The sequence below is a fragment of the Lichtheimia ornata genome, assembly GCF_029851405.1.
Source record: "Lichtheimia ornata isolate CBS 291.66 chromosome Unknown scaffold00119, whole genome shotgun sequence".
Lineage (NCBI taxonomy): Eukaryota > Fungi > Mucoromycota > Mucoromycetes > Mucorales > Lichtheimiaceae > Lichtheimia > Lichtheimia ornata.
The window spans coordinates 3,507-24,449 of NW_026695439.1; the positions used below are offsets into that span (position 1 = coordinate 3,507).

The following is a 20,943-nucleotide window of genomic DNA, read 5'->3' on the forward strand; positions in this document are numbered from 1 at the left end:
ATCGTGTGTAGTTCTGTATATGTATAAAATTACGGATCCTATTCTAATGCCGTATGCGTGATGATTGCTCGAGTGTGTTACTTGTTGACGTGTGCATCTCACGACGTTGCATCATCTCAAGCGACTTGAACAAGGGGAGGTGACACAGTAAAATTTTTTTCGCTCTTCTTCCCAACAGCAACAACAACAACGAAATGGACGCGCCAAATGACATCTTTAACGTAATGCAAGCTTTCTTCGGCCAATGCACTGAAATACGACAGGAGATGAGGGAGACCGTAAGAGCAATGAGAGACCTTCGTGAAGAAGTTTCTGGACTGAAACAAAGTGTGGATGCTTTTAAAGCAAGTACCGCGTCGGGTATCCAGGTGATGAAGGACCATGTCGAACAGCTGGCAACAGAGCAAACCGCAACCAAGGATACATTGACGGGTGTAGAAAACAAATTGCAGTACATCACATCCATCACATCCCTTATTCCTCGTAGTAACAACAGTCAACCCATTAAACAAGGACAGTATGCAAACATGGATGGACACCCAGTATACAGGAATTTCCACAGAAGCCTTGTTGTTGCGAGCGACGATATCCCCAACTCACTCAAGAAAGTTTGGAAATACCTTGAAAAGCGTGTGAATGATTCTGGATTCAAAGAGCATTGGCCACCACTAAAGCAACAACAATACCTAGTAGAAGCAAAAGATTTCTTATTGCAAGTAGCACTACAACTCCAACACGATTGTAAAGCTGATCTCGACACCAATTGGCCCGATCTCGATGTAGAAAAACGAACAAAAGCTATACGCGATTTTGAATTATACTGCTCAAACATCTTTCCGTTCGAATTGTTTCAAGCATCTGTACCTGTAAAGGAGCTGTTGATGAAGGAACTTAATAGGCTAAAAAAACAAACGCTATCATCAAGCCAAGAAAGAAGGTGAATTGGACATGTTGTTTGTCGACGGCAAGTTAAACTAACAGTCACTTTATCGTATAGGAAATGACAATACACAAGATGACAATACACAAAATGACAATGCAGACAACTCTTCATCCGTTACCAGGTAATATTATAACGAAGTTACATGCGAACATTGGCTAATAAAGGATACGTTCTACTTGTAGTATGATGCGGAGCCAAACCAGCGAAGTAGCCAGCCAAGTCCGTCAAGTCTCTTTACAACCTGCATCCACGCCTACTGCATCAACCAGCTTCCATGTCCATGCCCAACACTCGCCATCTTCATCTGCTTCAATGTTCCAATTCATGCCATCATCGAGTACACATCCATCTTTTCCTGCTTCCACCCCACAAATGAATATGTATCCACCTGCTATCCCTGCCGCGCCATCAATGGGCCCGTATCCATATCCAGTAACACCCACCATGCCAACCAACATGCCCACCAACATTGCCATCATGCCAACCAACAACATGACAACCATGCCAACCAACATGTATCAATCTTCTGACCAGCCCACCGCACCAGCAACCAACAATGACCACACTCTCATGCCACCACCACCATCATCACCTGCTTTGTCAAGAACCATGTCATTGGAAATGGATGAAGTCACCGCGCGTAAGTCTTTTATGGAATACTCATACTTGGGAATCATACGCTGACTACAGGCTTCTACTATTTTAGAGCAACCACCCGCCCAGACACAAAAAAAGCAACGAACCAGCAATGCCTCCACCACCACCACCACCACACGTTCCAAAAAAAAAACAAACCCAAAATCAAGAAGATGAAGGCAAGTAAGCATGATAGGACACGCTTGTAGAAAAACTTGCCTCGTAGCTGATACTAATCAATCACGCAGATAGTAGCACGAGTCGTAAAGGAAGGAAAAGAAAACAGTGACAATAAATGTATATACCAGCAAAAACACATGAGGCCATGATGACCATAACCTTGCTAAAACCTATCCATTATAATGCTAAAACGTACCCAAATTCTCGCGAAAATCAGACTAAAGCTCCCTGTCTAAAATATAGCGAAAAAATGCATTTCGCCAACTTTTGCCAATCTCAGCGTTTTGGACATTTTTTCGTCAGGTTTTGGCTTTCCCCTTTCCCATGGTGTACCTTTCGGATGACGGATCTCTTGACATGTACGCCTTGAGTAGCTCATCTAAAGCATGCTGTTGGTTGCCATTGCTGGGAGGAATGTACTTGTGCGCAACAGGGGTTGAATGGTGTAAAAGAAAGCGGGTGGAGCAGCGTAAGCTGGGGCACTTGGCCACTTTGACCTGCCAGGTAATTTAATTGCCGCTAAACTTGGCCACAAAATTCAGTTTTTGCGTTACGTGGGCTACGCTTTTGCTTTCGTGGGTGATGGTATTAACTTCGTGGGTAGCGCTTTTTATTTCGTACTCAGATTCATATGGTTTAGCGCTCGCGGATATTGGTTTCGTGGAGGATCATTTAATTTTCGCGCAGGATCATTTAATTTTCGCGGGTTGAGGGAAATGGTTCGTAGAGGAGTCTTTTAACAATGGGGAAGGCGAAGAGAGGTTTTCATACAAAAAAGGTCGAGTACAGCTCGCTGGCCCCCCATTGTTAAGAGACTCCTCCACGAACCATTTCCCTCAACCCGCGAAAATTAAATGATCCTGCGCGAAAATTGAATGATCCTCCACGAAACCAATATCCGCGAGCAGTAAACCATATGAATCTGAGTACGAAATAAAAAGCGCTACCCACGAAGTTAATACCATCACCCACGAAAGCAAAAGCGTAGCCCACGAAACCAAAACCATCACCCACGAACTCATATATCATTATGCATGAAAAAAACATCATCATCCACGAAACCATATACCTCAACCACGAAATCATTATCCTCATGTTCCTGTTCATCTTGGAAATCCTGTATGCGGGTAAACCACAACCACAGTGAGCTGGTACGTGCTGCAAGTCCATTCCGGTGTTCGACATTGTTGGTACGTGATGGAAGTGGTTTTCGACATTCGACATTGTAGGCATGTGCGTTGTTAGATGGCAGTAGTGAAGCATGAAAAAAGAATGCGAGAGAAGTAGCGATGCTCAAAGTACGGATCGGGTCGGGTTAGCTATGTATCCGCAACCGATCCGATTTTAGTCGGGTAAGTATTTTTCAATCCGAACCTGGCAGATTGGATCGGGTCACTTGCAGCTTCGGTTCCGATCCGGATTGCAACCGTATCACAGGTGGTGGCCCTTCATGTGTAACATAGGCTGTGTACGAGCACACAAACTACAACTGCTGGTATGCACTTTCGTGTCCTAGTCGTATATTCTCGTGTCCTAGTCGTATATTTTCGTGTACTAGTCATATCCATCACCATAATATTACATCTACGTTGCTATATGGCATGCACATACTATTATCTAAAAGCATCTAGATTGCATACAAAAGATAAAACTAAATAAGCTCAACTTTCGATATGTTACAAAGACAATGATGTGTATTAAAGATGGATGATTGGGATACAGCAAGCATGCTGAACCGTTGAGCTATCACCACAGGGATTGTGGGGCATGAATATCAGTGAAAAAAACGTGAAAAAAACATGAATCCGAGACGTGAAAAAACGTGAATTGGCCATTTTCATGTTTTTTCACGTCTTACGTTTTTTCACGAAAAATCAAGGGCTTTCACTTCTTTTCATGTCACATTCATGTGTGGTTCACTTTTAATCACGTCTCTTTTCATGTCTCAGTTACGTGTGGTTCACTTTTAGTCACGTCTCTTTTCATGTGTCATTTACGTGTGGTTCACTTTTAATCACGTGCTTTGCCAACTATTAATCCATGCTTATCATAATATTCACTGTATACACCACACCATGCATCGATGATAATGGATAATGTAGTGGGAAAGGGTATACATTGGTGGCCATCCCATCAGTCAACCATCATATCCTCATGTAGTCATGTCATCATAGACCATGCAATGGGTGAGTACACTGAGAGTCCGGTCAATCGGAGTTAACAAGTGGCAGATATTCTATTGGGTTATACAGCCTGTGCCAGTGTCAGACCCTGCCACACTTTTACAGTGAGCACCCACAACCCCTCTATCATCCGAGCACACACGTGATTACCGTATTGGATCGCAAAATATTGCGATTGGGAAGGTTAGATGCCCACGTTGCATATACAAAATCTCGAGAATTCCACTGTTTCTGTCACTGGCGGAGTTTGTTTAATCATAGCCACTTGCTTCAATGACGCATCCAACGGCTTCATTGAAGGATTGTAATGACAAGGAGCATACGAAAAGCAGTGTATTAGTGCTGTAAGGTTATTTAAGCTGCATGTTTTATGGTGTATAGTCGTAAGGATGTTTTTGGGTTATAGCGGTGACATTTGGGTGATATCATTCACACAAATCCTCTTTATAATACCATTGGTTAAAGTTGGGTCATTTAGGTTGTATTAGTTGATTGCTAATATCATGCATTGATTACCGAAACACAGGTATCTTTTTTTTATTACGCGAAAGCGTACAATGGTGCAATAAAGGTATTCTTGAACTATAAACTACAGGAATGTGATATGTGGATAATGATGAGATGTCACTGCAGCCACGGACATGTTCATAACTATGATCATCGTTCGTTACTAGGACGTGTGTTGATGCTTCTCGTACTTCTACGTAATGCGATTTGCAGGACTACCTGCTTGCGTCGCTTCGTGGGTCTGGCATTCATAAAGCAATAAATTCATATCAGCATCGAGGTATGACAACAACAAGAATATGACATACCTCTTTTCATTATTAGCCATGTCCTGCAAAGGCGATCGATGGTGCTGTTCAACTTGGGGGACTTCATTATTCGCCATGTCTTGCAAAGAGGATTGGGGGCTCTGTTCAACTTGAGGGACTTCATTATTCGCCATATCGTGCAAAGGGGATTGAGGGTGCTGTTCAACGATTGTAGGGACCTCATTGCTTGCTAACATGTCGCTGACACCTCCACTTGATACCACGCTCCTTACATAAGATAAAGTTAGGAAATTCAAATGATGCTGTGATATGATGAATGAAAAGATTTACCTTTCATCATTGGGTGATTCGACCACAAAGCTATCCATGGTTGGCTTGACATTAAAAAAAGGATCTTCAGGGTTACACTTCTTCTCATACTCACCTCCCTGATTGATTTGTGCCAGTTGACCCGCTATTGTCACCACCGCCTTGTGTAGCAAGGTTACTGTGATGTGACGTTGAGCTTCTCTTTTCACTAGTGATACCATAACCAAAAGACTCACCGTTTCCTTCGCCTGTGGTGAAAACGATTGTCCCATCGCTCACTTAAGACATGTGTAGCGAACCAGCTGCATTGTGCTGTAGAAATATCCACTCCTTTTTGCCGCCATACAGTATTCTCAAAGAATTTGATAGTAGTGGCGCGGTGGTTGTGTGGTGTACCCACCCATGTCGTTTCGAACCGGTTGCCGCAAAGTGCAGAGTGGTCCCTAACCGCGTCATTGGCGATAGAAAGGATAGTGTCTAAGAGGGTGTTGCGTTCAATGGGTTGAAGCCGATTCTGAGGATCAATGAAAGAGTAAAGGTCCTTCTTGTCAGGTCTTTTGATCTTGATACGGGATGAGTTATTGTCTCGTTTGGTTGGGCGTGGGATGGCCGTAGAATGAGATGGCATTGGATCCTCGGAGGTGCGAGCATTGGGACCATTCGACTCGGTGACTTGGGATCGACTTTGTAGGGCGTCCATTGTCGTTTGTTGATTGTCCCTCATTTGCTGCAAAGTGTCGGCCACCCATGAGACCAATTGTAACGGGTCCATGATTGCACTGGGTCTTGTTGAATTCTCTGAAGGTGGTGGGCTTCGTTCCTCGTCATTCGATTGTGTCATATTCGCGGTGTGAAAGAGGAAGAAAATGGGTTTATGCAGCCCCGAAACTGTGTAACCTCCTCTCCTCTTCTCCGTTTACTTGTTAACATGCCTCGCTGCCCACATTGCAACGACTTCTTTACCATCGCTACACTGCGTATTCACAGGCCAAACTGCTACTCCATACAACGCGAAAGGTTCACGAGAGAGCAACAACAACATCTACAACAGCAAACTCTACCTGACAACGATGAAGCAATGGTCGATTCCCAAGAGGAGCCACAAGCTCTCAATGTTGACCACATGTCAACCCGATCTATGACGACCACACAAGGTAACGGGAAAGGGTTTTGCTATATCAAAATATGCAAGAAAGGTGGCCAACTCGAGTCCTTGTAGACTACACGTTGGGTGAGAACTTTGCAGAGACACAGTATGACGATGACGACTTCCCAGAGACACAGCATGACGATGATAGCTTCCACCAGGCCCAGCATGAAGACGACAGCAATTCTCAAGATGATGGTGATAGTGAATCTGATATGGAAAGCCAAACGTCACATGCATCGATTGCTGTCAACGACACACATACGATCTTGAATGTTCCGCCGTCCCAGCCAATGACCCCTAGTGAAAGGATCAGTATCGAGCACTACAGCTTGTCACAGCAATACGGCCTACCAAGAGAAGCACAAGAAGCTTTCATACGATTTTTCAATGAACAAGCTAATCAAAGTCAATGTAAGTATACTATATACACTATGTCATGTTCATACTTTGAAATCAAGCTAACAATACTGAGATATCGTAGCATCCACACAACTTCTGTCAGTGCATAAAACAAAGCGAATTATGGAGAGAGAGTATCCAGCAAAGCCTGTACGACTTCATATATGCAAGAATAATTGCGGCGTGTTCATGGACCCTGATGAGGTTTCCTGCTCCCGGTGCCAAGCTCCTCGATACGATTCAAATGGAAGCCCAATAGCTACGATGAAATATTTGCCGCTCAAAGATCAGCTTGCAGTTCTACTTGGGAGGGTATCATCAAGGGAAAAGATCCTATATCGATCACAACGTGAGGCGCCAAATGATGGCATGATGACTGATTATTTTGATGGCGAGGCTTGGCGTATACACCAGCAACATCTTTTCGATGGTCCATATGATTTGGCGCTTGCATTATTTGTGGATGGCTTCAAAGTGTTTCAAATGTCCAACATATCACTTACTATGATCCATGCTGTTGTACTCAATTATCCGCCGAGTGAACGGTAAATGTGCTTCGAAGATGATTTTAATATCATGCTGTTCTGACCTTCTCCTATAGTTATCAAGATAAAAATATGATTCAGATTGCCATATTGCCGACCAGTGTGAAGTCATCAAATGCAGATGCTTTCCTTCCGCCATTGCTTGCTGAGTTACATGAACTGGAAACCGAAGGCTTGCATGTCAAGGGAGAAGATGGATTGATTATACATGCCAAAGCACATGTCGTGATGGCTTCAGGAGATATTCCCGGTGCAGCACTACTATGCCACCATGATGGCCATGTATCACCTTTTGGATGTCGGATTTGTATAATGGAGGGCATACGGATCAAGGCTCCTGGTCCCAATGCTGGTTTTTCGAAATATTACCATGGCGACCTTGATGATGCAATCGAGCGCGACCCCGAAACATTCCAAAATGGAGATGCTCTAAGTGACAGCACAACCAATCTGGAGTAGCCTTCTTATACCTGATATCTAGAGCCATAATCTGAAAACGCCGAGTTTATTTGCACATCTCAAAGCATTCTATGGATCGTACTACTTTGGCTTGGATGACTTACATTTATTTGGATCCAACATTGCCAACAAATATGGAATATGGTTATCGGTGACAGAGAGGAAACGGCATTGACACTCAACGGTCTTATTTCACCCTAATTTATATTTTTCACTCAGCGCACTTTGACTCTCCCACTTTATATTACCCACTGCAACAGCTTGCCGATCATCAACCCATCTCGCTCCCCATTCCCAATTCGACACCAATTGAGGTAGCATACAATATAGATCTACTCTCTGGCAACATGCTCATCTCTTTTTTTTCGCCAATCAACCCAATCTCCAAAATCTACGTCGACATGGGTCTTCAACCTGCAGCCGATCTACCCAACTCGATCTTACAACAAGCATGCTCATCTCGTTCCTCCATGTACTTGGCTCATTAGTAGGCTTGGTTATAGTTATGTACAACTCTATCGATATCGGGTAGCAGTTATCTGGTCACCATGTAAGAATAAACCTGGGTACAAGCTACAGCGCTATGGAAAGTATATATGTGCATACGTTTATATGATATTCGGCTCTCTATATCTACTGCCTTGATCGAGGTTGGCGGGAGAAGTTACGACTGGGATGAATGACAGCAGCTTGTTGGAGACGCCTATCCCATTCTTCAAGCTGGTTGGCAATGTTGGAAAGGAAAGGATCTTGTTCATGTGGTATATCGGATTGCTCCAGGGTTCGCATAAGCTTTCGTAACTGGGCCTTGATTTTATCACGTGGGTTTTCATCAAGAGATGCATTGACACCACGGATTAGACTTTGGGAGGATTGGGATGAAGATGAAGGTAAAGGGAATGAGGAGGTAGTAGGTGAAGAAAGGATGGACGTTTCAAGGGATTGTGTTGTGGGTGTAGCGGTACTTGGTGATTCATCAATTGGTGGGCGGATATCAGGGATGGGAACAGGATTGTAATTCACAGCTTGTGGACGAAGGTTGCCCTGAACATTCAACTGGCCATGCCATCTTGCAAGGAGGAACATGTGCTTACATGCACGCTTCTGGTACTGGAAATGGGGACATGTGCATGTAATAACTGTATCATGGCGGGCGTCATATTTGTCATCATCCAAACCATCGTCATCATCGTCATCGTCATCATCATCATCGTCATCATCACCATCATCATCGTCGTCATCATCTTCACCATCATCATCGTCATCATCTTGCTCTTCTTCATCTCCTGCAGTGATGTTACTTGTAGATGGCTGGACATGCAGCTATTGTGGAAAAGAGAATAATATTTAGCATAATCAACATGACTATAATAAACGCGTTTCTTGTTGTTTACCTCGTAACACAGATCCTCAACATCAAGTTGAAAGCTATCCACCGTGAAGATATTGGGATCAGCAGTGGGGCTTATCATTTCTTGCATTTGCGCCTTTGAGATCTCATAAGCAAGAAGCTTTTGGATGCGATAATAACGCTGCTGGTTGGTCATTCGACCATTTTGCGCTGCACGCCTCTCGACTTGGCGTAGGATATCAAATTCCGCCTCATGTACGAGAGTGTAGATGATTGAGTCAAGCCGATGAGGACGTTTGCGCTTAAAGTACGTCGTCTTCAATTGGTTATGCCACGATTCGACATAGTTGTTGGTTTCCATATTCGTATATGTATCCGGCAGAAAACAACTAGCCCAAAGACGATACTGGTCATTCGCTATCCAGGTACTGTTGAAATAATCAACAAATGCCTTTTGGCGATTACCCCAGTCGCGTTTGATGGTTTCCCATAATTCCATAAAGGTACCTTCATCCGCCGCCCTTGTCATCGCTTTAATAGCATCCCGAATAATACTCATATCACCGGGTTTCAGAATCCGCTTCCTTCCCCTTTCCACAGCTTTCTTCTGTAACTGAGTCATCCAAGCACGTTAAACATGCCAAAGACACAGCTGGATGGTGCATGAATCACCCCAAACTGCTTCAATGGCCTTCAGCTCAGCAAGATCACGGTCAATAGTGATCCGTGTTGGCTTTGCTCCCATATCAGCAAGTGATCTAAACCACTCAGTCAATGTAGCAGCTGATTGGTCATTGGTGAGCATGTATGCTACAGGCACACCTCGATCAGCAACCGCATGACGGACCACAATGGTGAATAAAACAGCATTTGCATAATCACCCATGTGGTGAGTGGCATCAAGTGACCAATAAGATTGTTGTTGAAGCAACACCCTTTGCCATGGAGAACAAAAACCAAAAGCATATGGTGGCTCATCACCAAGGGTACCCTGCCAAATAGTAAAAGACTTACTCGCAAGGCCTGTTAACCAGCCCTTAACAGAAGCGAAATCACTCACATCCTTGCGAGAACGTGCATCACGCCATTTCCGAAAAAGATGGTAAATGGCTTCAGTGCGCACTTGTCGATCACGATGGCGACGTGGGAGAAGGGATAGCTGCTGCTGCAATACCGATTGGATCTGACGCACATTGTAATACTTACCTGATTCCAGCATACGTGTAATACGATTCTTGATTTCACTTGACGTCTTGATGAACTTGACATCAGAGATGGTGCCTGGCTTGTGCTTGCGATGGCCACGTGTAACCTTGTAGTATACCTTGGATGGGTTACCAGCAAAGCACTTGATCGTAAGGCGTGCCTTGCATCCTTTCTTCTTGCTGCTTCGTAACACACGTCTTCTCTTCACGCCATCTTTCTTCGCTTTTTGCTGCTTTTTACCAGCTCTGTGGCAATACATGTAGATGCTCCATAAGAGGGGATACTTGGGAGGTCCACGTGCCTTTCTTGGTTGGCCTGACTTGTTGAGCTTCACTGGCCTATCACTTGGTGCTGAAGAATTGCCTTTCTTGGCTTCGCATTTCGAAATTAGATGTACAGCATTTATGCAAAAAGCGTTTCCCGATGATCAATGCATGTCGGAATGATGCATTTGACTATATCCACACCCATCTTTGACATACCAGCACGAGATTCCACATGGTCGACTTTATCATGGGCAACCTATACAACTCCTTTCAATGCGTAGATATTTTCCACTTGCTGCACACAATCCTTTTCATCGATTTCTTTCCATTTATCACATAGGAGCTCTTGACGCTTTGTTTCGAACAACTCTACACTGCTCGCGTTACTTGTTTCGTCAACACCCTCGACGATCGTGGCATTCGGAACAGATTCGTCATTGCGGTTGTCAGTGAGATCAATAACTTCGCGTTGCATAGTTACAGGTAAACACAGGAGAAAAAGGTTTTTTCCTCTGTAGCACTGAGCCTTTATTTAAAAAAGCGTAACAGTATCATTATGTAATTGACAAATAAAGCTTTTCTTTTATTTGAAGTGTGTCAGCTATAACCAAGCCTACTAATGAGCCAAGTACATGGAGGAACGAGATGAGCGTGTTTGTTGTAAGATCGAGTTGGGTAGATCGGCTGCAGGTTGAAGACCCATGTCGACGTAGATTTTGGAGATTGGGTTAATTGGCGAAAAAAAAGAAGAGATGAGCATGTTGCCAGAGAGTAGATCTATATTGTATGCTACCTCAATTGGTGTCGAATTGGGAATGGGGAGCGAGATGGGTTGATGATCGGCAAGCTGTTGCAGTGGGAAATATAAAGTGGGAGAGTCAAAGTGCGCTGAGTGAAAAATATAAATTAGGGTGAAATAAGACCGTTGCATTGACACTTCCCAAGGTGGCTCTGAAATCAATCGGTGATGCAGCGTCAAAGACCAGCCTTCCGCCTTGCTTTGAAGGGAATATACCTGGTATGTAACGGGTATGGACTTACACGTTGTAACTTTCATTAATGATCATCCTACAGACATTTTTAGACATTCAAAGAATGCGCGGGCAGTTGATTGGTTGGATGTTTTACTATACTTGATACCTACAATCATATACGAGCGAATGGATATCCATGGTACCCCACAAGAGGCCAAGGATGCTATTTTGTGTGTTGTGACTATCGCTTCGTTGGCCTTACAGCAATGCTTGGATTCAGATGATATCGACCGTATGAAAAGGTAACATACGTGATGAAACTAGTTACTCATTATTATGCTGATCATGATTCCTTTTCCGTCAACGTAGGTGCGCCATCACATGGCACCAATATGCATCCCGGTCCCTCCAGAACCGCTACACACCAGTCTTCCATTACTTGCAGCATGTAGGTCGTGCCGTTGAGATGTTGGGACCCATGAGAAGATACAGCACGAGAGCCATTGAGAGAATTATTGGATTTTATAAGCAAAGGATCAAGTCCAAGTCGGCAACAGCTATCAATGCTTCAAATCAACTTTGTACAACTGCAGCTCATCACCACTACATGCATGCTGGGGACGTAGCTCAGGAGGATGAGAATGATGGGAATCTTGGATCATACACTATTACTACTACTGAGGCGGATATGGGTACCAACGACGTCGTCAATGCACAAGGAACGGCCGATAGTCATCGTTTATGGTGCGTTGTACGGGATGAATCATTGAAAGTTGGACAATTCGATGCATGGGATTTGGATCGCTATTTACGGCAATATTGGAAACGACATTTGAAAGTGAGAAATGCTATATCATCATTGCGCGAATCGAAGATCATTGTTGGAAAGGAGCTTTCGATTCCGACACTGGTACATTTTATGGATCAAAGGCATATCCCCATCTGGCTCGTAAGAAACCGGTGGCATTTGTCAAATTGAGCATACCCGTTGACGTTAACCGAGCTGACCCAGGAGCTTCATATGATCTTGTTTGGGAGACTTATTTTGGCATATGTATTCTATTCTTCGCCTACACATACCAAGGTACAGTAAAGTACTGGGTACAATCACTCACGGTCTATTTTGCTGATAAACGTTTTATTGTATTCTACATGATCTAGGACAAGAGAGAATGCTTGCGCTTGTGGATATATACAGAGAAGTGGACATGAATGGTGCTGGTATTCCAGTGGGAACTCAAGGCTATGACAGCGACGGGACTCTATGCAAGCGCTATGTTGTTGACGTTGAGCACATCGACTGCCCTGCAGGCTACATTCACTCTACCATACCAACACGGAGCGGAGCTAAGCGCTTTTATTATGTCTATCAAGGAATGATACCAAATGATATCCGCTTAGGAGACCCAACCCATATTTGAAGCGAGAATGATATACCCATGGTACTACCTTGTATAGCTATAGAAGAGTGACTTATTTCCCATTGATCGATTCAATTTCATTCATGTGTATTAAAGTGTTTTCACTGCATCCTCAATTCTATCTCAAGTTATTTCACGATCCATATTTCGTGAATTTGCATGTAAAGCATTTTCACTAGCGATTAAAGAGTTTTCATGTATTTCACTTCTCTATCACTGACATTCACGTGATTTCACGAATCCCATTTTCAGATTCACGCTTTTTCAAGCTTATTCATGTGTATTCATGATAAATCACGCGTTTTCACTTGTTTCCACGTTATTCACTGACCATTTTTCCCGTGGTGTATTATGTATTATTTAGATACTTAAGGAATGAATCGAGTAAGATGGACATGGAAAAATTGTCGTCGTTAAGGCGATTGCGACTCGGCGGTATATAAAACTTTGCTTTTGAAAAACACCTCTCCGATGGTGTACTTGTAGCAGGGATGGACAAATAACATCTTGCAAATGCTGCAAGACGATCTCTCGTTGGCCCTTGTCTCGCCCAGTAGGATGCAATTGTCTCCGAAAACTCGTCAATAGTCTCTTCCTCAAGGTACTTGGTTAACTCGTCTGCTGGAGCCTTTTCAGGATGCATTCTTCTTATTTTCAATGGACGACGTGTTTGTTGCTGGTTTCGGTGTGGTGGAACATGATGCTGATCAGAGGTCGGTCATGGATGCGAATCTTTCCATGTGTCCCATGCATCTTGCACTTGTTTTTTTGCTGTTATTATCCACTCTTCTGGCCAACGTGCAGTACCCCACCATTCATATTTGCTTGTAGGATCCATTGCCATGGCAATTGCAAATACAGGCTGGTCTGTTCCTGCATAATACTTTTTAAGCACTTGAAAGCTTGCTCTGGCGGCCTTATCAAAGGTTGCATGCACAAAATCAGATGGCATATCGTGGGGGTCAAACACTGGCTCATCGATTTCCATTATTGAACGCAAAGGATTCTCCTCCTCCTCTTCTTCTTCTCCTGCTCGAGTGATCTAAAGGTGTTATATTAGCATGTCTATCTATGGTCTCTGCTAGATAATATACATACCTGAAATTTGTCCAAATGGTTGAAGCGCCAATTGTATGCTTGGACAACAAGGTTGATTGTAGGGTAGGTGTCACCAGACAAAAGTTCAGCGAACTCTTTGAACGAATCTAGGTATCGCTTCGTATACCGAATGAGTTGCCAGTCGTCATCATCAAGTTGGTTGCGGCCAAAGTCCGTAGTTAGGAGTTCACAAAAACCATCATAAGCTTTACGCAAGCTAATGGCACGATCGAGCATAGCCAATGTTGAATTCCATCGCACTCGTACATCACGCAACAATTCAGGGTGCGTCTTGGCCTCATCATCACACTCTGCCTTGACCATATTGTGGAAAGTTTCCCGCCGTTGAGGAGATCCACGTATCCTAATGATACCTTGGCGCAACCTATCTACTGGAGCTAATGTAGGAAGAAGCCGAATGTAAGCGATGCGTTTTTTTTTTGCCATACAAGCAAGCAAGCACATGTAGACTTACACTCTAACCTCGTAGTATTGTTTTCAGCTTTGTCATAGAGCTCTTCATCTTCTTCCACAACATCGGACTCAGCACGTATAGTTTCTAATGCCGCCTGCGACGCCAAGTTGATAATATGGCCAATGCAATGAATGCGGTTGTATTTGGCCGTGAACACTGAGGGACATTGTAGTAGAGATTCCAAAACAACAGCAAGTTTGTCCATATTTGATGCATTGTCCATGGTGATATGGAATGGGGTATTGGTAAGTTGATATTGCTCGAGTATGCGATACATGATTTGTGCCAGGTTTTGCCCTGTATGTGCACCTGTGATTTTCTCGAACCCAATTGTTACTGCATGCTGCCTCCAATTTTCGTCAATCCAGTGCGCCGTAACTGCTAAAAACGATGCTTTCATATACGGAGTCGTCCACCCATCGATCGTATATGCAATATGGTTTTGTTTTTGAAGTTCCTCAGCGATATGGATCTTGCACTTGTCATACAGCTCCTTCATGTCACGGGTTATGGTAGAGCGACTTGGTAGTAGAAGCGATGAGCGGCTGGGGGCTTCATGTGCAAGGAAAAGTAGTTGTTGTAATGATGACTGAGTGACTGTAGAAAATGGTGCTGCTGATTCGACAATATAGCGAACTAGGCTTTCTCTAAACCGCTCCTTGGTAAACGGAATTGGATTCTGGAACCTTTGGCTAACGACGCTATCCCCAAGATCACTTGTAGACCAATAATTTTCAAGTGCTCCAGGTGTCTGCATGGGTTCTTCACCTTTTGATGGGCTATCTTTATAAACCTTGTGATGATTTGCCAAGTGACGATTGATGTTGCCTGTAGACTTATCAGGACTGACTAACTTGTGAAAACATTTGCGCCCACTAGCGAATGTAAAATTGCAGAAGACCTTCTTCTTTCCATCATTGTGATCGGTGCCAAAAAATGCATACTTCTTTTGGACGCACCATGACCTTCCTTGACGCGAGTCCAAAGTCACCAGCGTGTTGCCATAAATTAGCTTCCCATCAGGGGTATGGCGATATTCATCGTCAATTCCAGGGCAGCCACTGCTTGTCATACCACCCATTGACATTGCGCTCATTCCTATACGGACTGAGGATGGCACAGTGGACACACTAGGTGCGTGATGCTGCGATCCTGTTGCTACAGATACGCTATCACCTGGCTACATTTATAAAACATTTTAGTAAATAGAGATTCATTTTAGTCGTTCGGTATCCGTAACTTACAAGTACATAATTGTCATCGTCATTATTGGTATCTGCAAAAAACTCAGCACGCGTCCTTCGTCGAGCTGCCATCGCTGAAGATTCACCAATAGAGTGTGTCATTTTGAGTATCAAAAAGTCGTGAAAAGTAGAGAGAAACGTGTCCAAGGAGGGTTTTTAGTGTATCATTGCGCTATATATCATAAAAAGCGGGTGTAGCTTAATTAAGCAACATAGACATGCAAAGTGTTTCAGAGTTCATCATGTACGAAGCTACTAGGCATTCTCCCTTTGCACAGCAATGACATGAGACTCAATGGTACGTGCTATATACTTTCGGGAAATGAGTGGGAGCACTGAATGTTGCTTTATTGCAGTTATAGAAGGGGTACCGTTTTCATTCTTAATAAATAGATTATAACAGCACTAGAACTAGTGTTTGCGACTAGAACTAGTCACGATTTTATATTCAGTTTGCACATGAAACTTATAAGGGAATAGGCGTTTTTATTAGAGTATCTCAATAAGCCACTTCTAAATAATATACACGCTTGCAGACGCTTGCTCTATAGCCTTCCTTCATATCTTTTTTCAATTGATAAAAAACATGGTCAAGATCCTTTCCAAATTCACTGTTGGCATTCGAGTCTCATTCTTGCCTCGTGCTTTTGCTACGCGTGAGCTCGCTGAAACCTACCATACAACCAAAGCAAGCAAGGAGCGCTTGTATGGTATGATTACTGCTGTCGAATTCGCTACCGATGGTACCAAGATGGCTGTGATCGACGTGGAAGGATTTGCTGAATTGCCAGTGAGAATCAAGTTGGGCTCTTTGAAGGACGAGTCGGCCACAACCGCCACCACCACACCAATGGAGGATATTCAGGGACAACCTGAAACAACCGAAATTGAAGGCCTCGTCGACTACGAAAGCGACAGCAGCAGTGAAAGTGATGCGGATGATAATGATGATTCTGTTGACAACAATGAGGATGAGGAGCATGTTGACCAATGGAGAGATGATGAGATAGTAATCGATAGACGATTTATTGACCTCGGCTATATGCAGCAACCGCAACTCACCCTTCATGATATCGCTTCCAAGACACCTCTTGATATGTTCAAGCACTTCCTTCCTATGGACTATATCGGAGAGCATGTAATTCATGCAATCAATGCAAATGCGGCTGCTATGTCAATCCAATATTGGAAGACGTTGACCATTGACGAGTACTTGCTTTGGATTGGTCTGTGGACGGCAATGGTACTAATCCCATTGAGTGATCGTGCTGAATACTGGTCGACAACCCCAACATTCCTCAGGATGTCACCTCTCAACTTTGGTCGATGGATGCCTAAACGTCGTTTTGATTCGATTTTGCAAGCACACACGTTAGAGCATCCTGATGTAATCAGTTCTTCGCGTGATCCTTTAGTGGCTATTCGTGCATTCGTTGATGCATACAATGATAACTTGGTTACAGCAATGATTCCTGGTAGAACGATGACCATTGATGAGTCGATGAACCAATGGCTCGGTAAGGTATCTCGCATGCCTAACGTGAAAAAGATCATTGGAAAGCCCCATCCCGTAGGGCAAGAATTCAAAAACATTGCCGATGCATCCACCAACATCATGCTCAGATTGGATATCAGTGAGAAGAAGCAAGAAGGGAAGAAGTTCTCCAATCTTGGGTTGGTACCAGGATGCATGCTTAGGTTGACGGAGCCATGGTTCGCCACTGGAAGGACTATCGTTGCCGATTCGTGGTTTGGTTCACCAGCTTCAGTTGCAGCCTTGCGCAAGAAGGGTTTGTATAGCATCTTGGCATTGAAGAAAAGGAAGTATTGGCCTCGTAATGTACCTAGTGACATTATTGACAACTTGCCTTCAATTTATGGATCCCATGTGTGCAAAGTCAAGACCATCGATGATGTGCCTATGTTTGTGGCCGCTTTGAGAGATCGAAAGCCGCAATGCCTTATCAGCACATGCAGCACCACTCTTCCTGGTTCCGTTGTGTCGCATATTGTGAAAGATAACAACCAATCCAGAAGAGTAACCTTCCAGCGACCAGTGGTTTTCGATGAGTATCATGCAGCAAAAGGCGCGATCGATATCAACAACAACATTCGCGATAACATGGCCTCGTACCATGATGTCATTCGAAGCCAAAGTTGGCAACATCGCTCGTTTGCTTTCTTCCTTGCAGTTGCTGAGGCAAATGCATTTCTTGCATGGAGGGCATTTGGATCGGAAAACCTTCGTGGCATCACCCATTATAAGTTCCGGGAACGATTAGCAAGCGAATTGGTGAATGGGTATGCGCCATACAACCCTAGAAGCAATGTTACCGCTCGTGGGCATACTCATAAGATTGTGGGTGTGGGGCACAAGTAGATAGCAATCACAAAACAATAAAAGAAAACAAGAAGTATCTTGGAACTGATGTTTATTAACCTAACCATTATCCTATTTAAATATCATTGATGTGCCCATGTTTGGTGTCAATTATCTTCATGCGTTTCATTCATGCAATTACTCATCGAGGGTATTATTGTAGTAGTAAATGTATATCAAGAGGGATATGTTCTGAGACAAGCGACCGATTAGCTAACTCAAACCCAAGTCGCTGTAATTACCCTAGTAACATTGGCGTCTACCACATCATCCCCTGCCAGGTCGCGTGTGTATGTACCTAAAGGTACAAGCAATGTAAGAAGGGGTGGTAGATTACTTAGGTATAGTCTCGGCGGGTATATAATTAAGGTGTAAGGAAACGTATAAGTTATTTGATTACTTAGGCTGTTGGCCTAGCTGTTTCCAATAATCAAGAATGGTCTGCCTTTGTGTAAAGTTCTCTTCAGGTTCCCAGGTATCATCATCTTCATTGTATCCCTTCCATCGTACTTTGTATTTATAGACACCAGGTCTTATTTCTTTATGTGCAACGATTCTGTCAATGACATAAAGCTCGTCGCAGGGTATAACATTATCATGGGATATCAATTTTAATACGGATGGTGGATAGTTGCGAGGTTCAATGTCGCCATTAGCATTACGAAGTACATACGTTCCTCCTTTGGTTTGTCGCACAATGGTATAAGGACCGTCATAGCTGGTGCTATCGAGCTTACCAGATCGGTCACGGACTTTCACATTTACAACATCATTCTCTTTGAATTCAACAAGGTAGTGCTTACGATCGAATTGATCTTTTTGTGCTTTTATGACGGCTTGGACTCTTTCACTTATAGCAGGAAATACAATCCTTTCCATATCATTCATTCTTTTCTTCCATTCTTTAGACGTTATAGGTTCTAAACCTTTTTCATCTCTGTAATCTCTAAAAGCATTAACTTTGCGTGCGAACATTAAATTAAAAGGAGCGGTATCATGACGTTTAGTAATTTTCGCGTTTATGGCTAGCTGTACAGCGGGTATGAAGATGTCCCAATCTTTGGTGGCACCATGGATAGATTTCTTCAAAGTGCGCACAGTTGTTTGTACGTAGCGTTCGGCGACGCCATTGGCACGTGGATGGTAAGGGGTTGTTAGACGATGATCAAATCCGGCAGCTTCGGAAAGCTTCTTTATAAGGGTATTAACGAATTCGGTTCCATTGTCACTTTGGAGGTATCGTGGAAAGCCGAATGTAGAAAATTGGGTAATGAGTTCTCTTACTATGGTATCGGATTGCTTATCGGGTATAGGACGTATAATGCAGAAGCGGGTGCATACGTCGACCATTACTAGAATATAACTATTACCGAGATATGAGGTGTGGAATGGGCCTGCAAGGTCTATCGCCCATTGATCACCGGGTATATAAGCATGAATAGGACGTAATGGATGGTATCCATGTCGTACGATATTATGAATTTGACACTCATGGCATTTGCGTACAAGCTCTACGGCTTCTTTCTGCATCGAGTTCCAGTGTATACCTTCGCTATGTAAAGACTTAGTTATTGCTTCAGCGCCAAAGTGCCCGAATGCATGAGCCTGTTCTAAGAGAGCATTGCGTTCTTCGGGTGGTGGAGTGAGCATGTCTGCATAAGGCGGGAATTCATTTAAGTGTGTGGCTTTTGCTCGTATATCATTCTTTTGGCGTGATGATTCAACGCGTCTCCTTTTATTACTTTCTTTCCTTCTATTTACTTTACGCTAGTTATTCTTCAGCACAAGGTCAGCAGCTTCGTCATGTTCATCCCCTGCCAGCGTTGAATCAGCCGGAAAAAGACGAGACAGTGCATCGGGAAGCGTGTTGTCCAAACCAGGAAGGTGGACGACTTCAAAATCATAAGCAAGGAGTATGTCAAGCCAGTTGAGCATCATGGAGTTGGCAATGCGTTGGGTATGAAGGTAGGTCAATGCACGGTGGTCGGTATAAAGGGTAAAATGACGACCCCAAAGGTATTGATGGAACTGTTGTAGGGCATACACAACGGCAAGCAATTCTTTGCGTGTGGTGGTATAATTGCGTTGAGCAGCGTTTAAGGGCGAGCAACAAATGAGATGTGGCGAGTTTCACCATCAATCACTTGGTATAAGACGGCACCTATTCCGACATTGGAGGCATCGGTGGCCACGTAAAAAGGATGATCAAGGTTAGGGTATCGCAAAATGGGAGCTTTTAATAGGATGTCTTTTAATGTTTGGAAAGCTTTTTCTTATGTATCATGCCATAGACCGTCCAAGGAGTCAGCATAACGGAGCCGATCCAAAGGAGCAGTTAGCTGGGACACATTGGGTATCCATTCACGGAAGTAAGTGATAATGCCGAGAAACTTCATAATGTCTTTCCCTGATTTAGGATGAGGCCATGACAAGACATTTGAGACCTTGCGAGCATCCAGGGCTATGCCTTTAGCGGAGACACAGAATCCAAGCAGGTTGACCGATTGTTGAGCGAAATGGCATTTATCGGGATTAAGGATGAGGTTGGATGCGGTAAGGATTTGGATGACCTGTTGCACGTGTTGTACATGTTCCTGCATAGACTTAGAGAAAATTATGATATCATCAATAAAGCATTGTACAAAAAAAAGATTATTAAACAGTGTACCCATGGTAGCTTGGAAGATACTTGGCAAGACCTTAAGGCCAAATGGGGCGCCAACCCATCGATACTGTTGTCCTAGAATAGAAAATTGTAGCTTATGTCTATCATCGGGATGAATCATAAAGCGATGGAATGCACTTTTCAAGTCTAATGTTGTAAACACGGATGATCCTTTAAGTGTATGAAATATTTGTTTAATGACAGGAATAGGGTATCGATTATCAGGCAGTAGCTGGTTTATGTGCCGGGGATCAAGACATAAGCGCAGCTTAACCTTGTCACC

General features: G+C 43.6%; 6 protein-coding genes across 6 annotated transcripts; 3 read left to right on the plus strand and 3 right to left on the minus strand.

Annotated features, from left to right (window-relative positions):
• Nucleotides 1–287: 287 nt before the first annotated feature.
• Nucleotides 288–1,756, plus strand: O0I10_012276 (uncharacterized protein; the record flags this gene model as incomplete). Its single annotated transcript, XM_058492215.1, has 5 exons — nucleotides 288–866; nucleotides 931–937; nucleotides 998–1,064; nucleotides 1,126–1,583; nucleotides 1,650–1,756. 5 exons carry the CDS (start codon nucleotides 288–290, stop codon nucleotides 1,754–1,756), a joined length of 1,218 nt encoding a protein of 405 aa, XP_058337005.1.
• Nucleotides 1,757–4,642: 2,886 nt separating this feature from the next.
• O0I10_012277 (uncharacterized protein) lies at nucleotides 4,643–5,868 on the minus strand (the record flags this gene model as incomplete). Its single annotated transcript, XM_058492216.1, has 3 exons — nucleotides 4,643–4,985; nucleotides 5,049–5,235; nucleotides 5,307–5,868. The coding sequence occupies 3 exons, from the start codon at nucleotides 5,866–5,868 to the stop codon at nucleotides 4,643–4,645; spliced, it is 1,092 nt and encodes a 363-aa protein (XP_058337006.1).
• Nucleotides 5,869–11,189: 5,321 nt separating this feature from the next.
• O0I10_012280 (uncharacterized protein) lies at nucleotides 11,190–12,798 on the plus strand (the record flags this gene model as incomplete). The annotated part of the gene is made up of 6 exons (XM_058492217.1): nucleotides 11,190–11,258; nucleotides 11,325–11,421; nucleotides 11,478–11,679; nucleotides 11,747–12,215; nucleotides 12,308–12,461; nucleotides 12,539–12,798. 6 exons carry the CDS (start codon nucleotides 11,190–11,192, stop codon nucleotides 12,796–12,798), a joined length of 1,251 nt encoding a protein of 416 aa, XP_058337007.1.
• A 718-nt stretch (nucleotides 12,799–13,516) lies between these two features.
• O0I10_012281 (uncharacterized protein) lies at nucleotides 13,517–15,687 on the minus strand (the record flags this gene model as incomplete). The annotated part of the gene is made up of 4 exons (XM_058492218.1): nucleotides 13,517–13,840; nucleotides 13,897–14,294; nucleotides 14,372–15,551; nucleotides 15,616–15,687. The coding sequence occupies 4 exons, from the start codon at nucleotides 15,685–15,687 to the stop codon at nucleotides 13,517–13,519; spliced, it is 1,974 nt and encodes a 657-aa protein (XP_058337008.1).
• Nucleotides 15,688–16,201: 514 nt separating this feature from the next.
• O0I10_012282 (uncharacterized protein) lies at nucleotides 16,202–17,995 on the plus strand (the record flags this gene model as incomplete). Its single annotated transcript, XM_058492219.1, has 1 exon — nucleotides 16,202–17,995. One exon carries the CDS (start codon nucleotides 16,202–16,204, stop codon nucleotides 17,993–17,995), a length of 1,794 nt encoding a protein of 597 aa, XP_058337009.1.
• Nucleotides 17,996–18,391: 396 nt separating this feature from the next.
• O0I10_012283 (uncharacterized protein) lies at nucleotides 18,392–19,525 on the minus strand (the record flags this gene model as incomplete). Its single annotated transcript, XM_058492220.1, has 1 exon — nucleotides 18,392–19,525. The coding sequence occupies one exon, from the start codon at nucleotides 19,523–19,525 to the stop codon at nucleotides 18,392–18,394; it is 1,134 nt and encodes a 377-aa protein (XP_058337010.1).
• Between the last annotated feature and the right edge of the window lie 1,418 nt (nucleotides 19,526–20,943).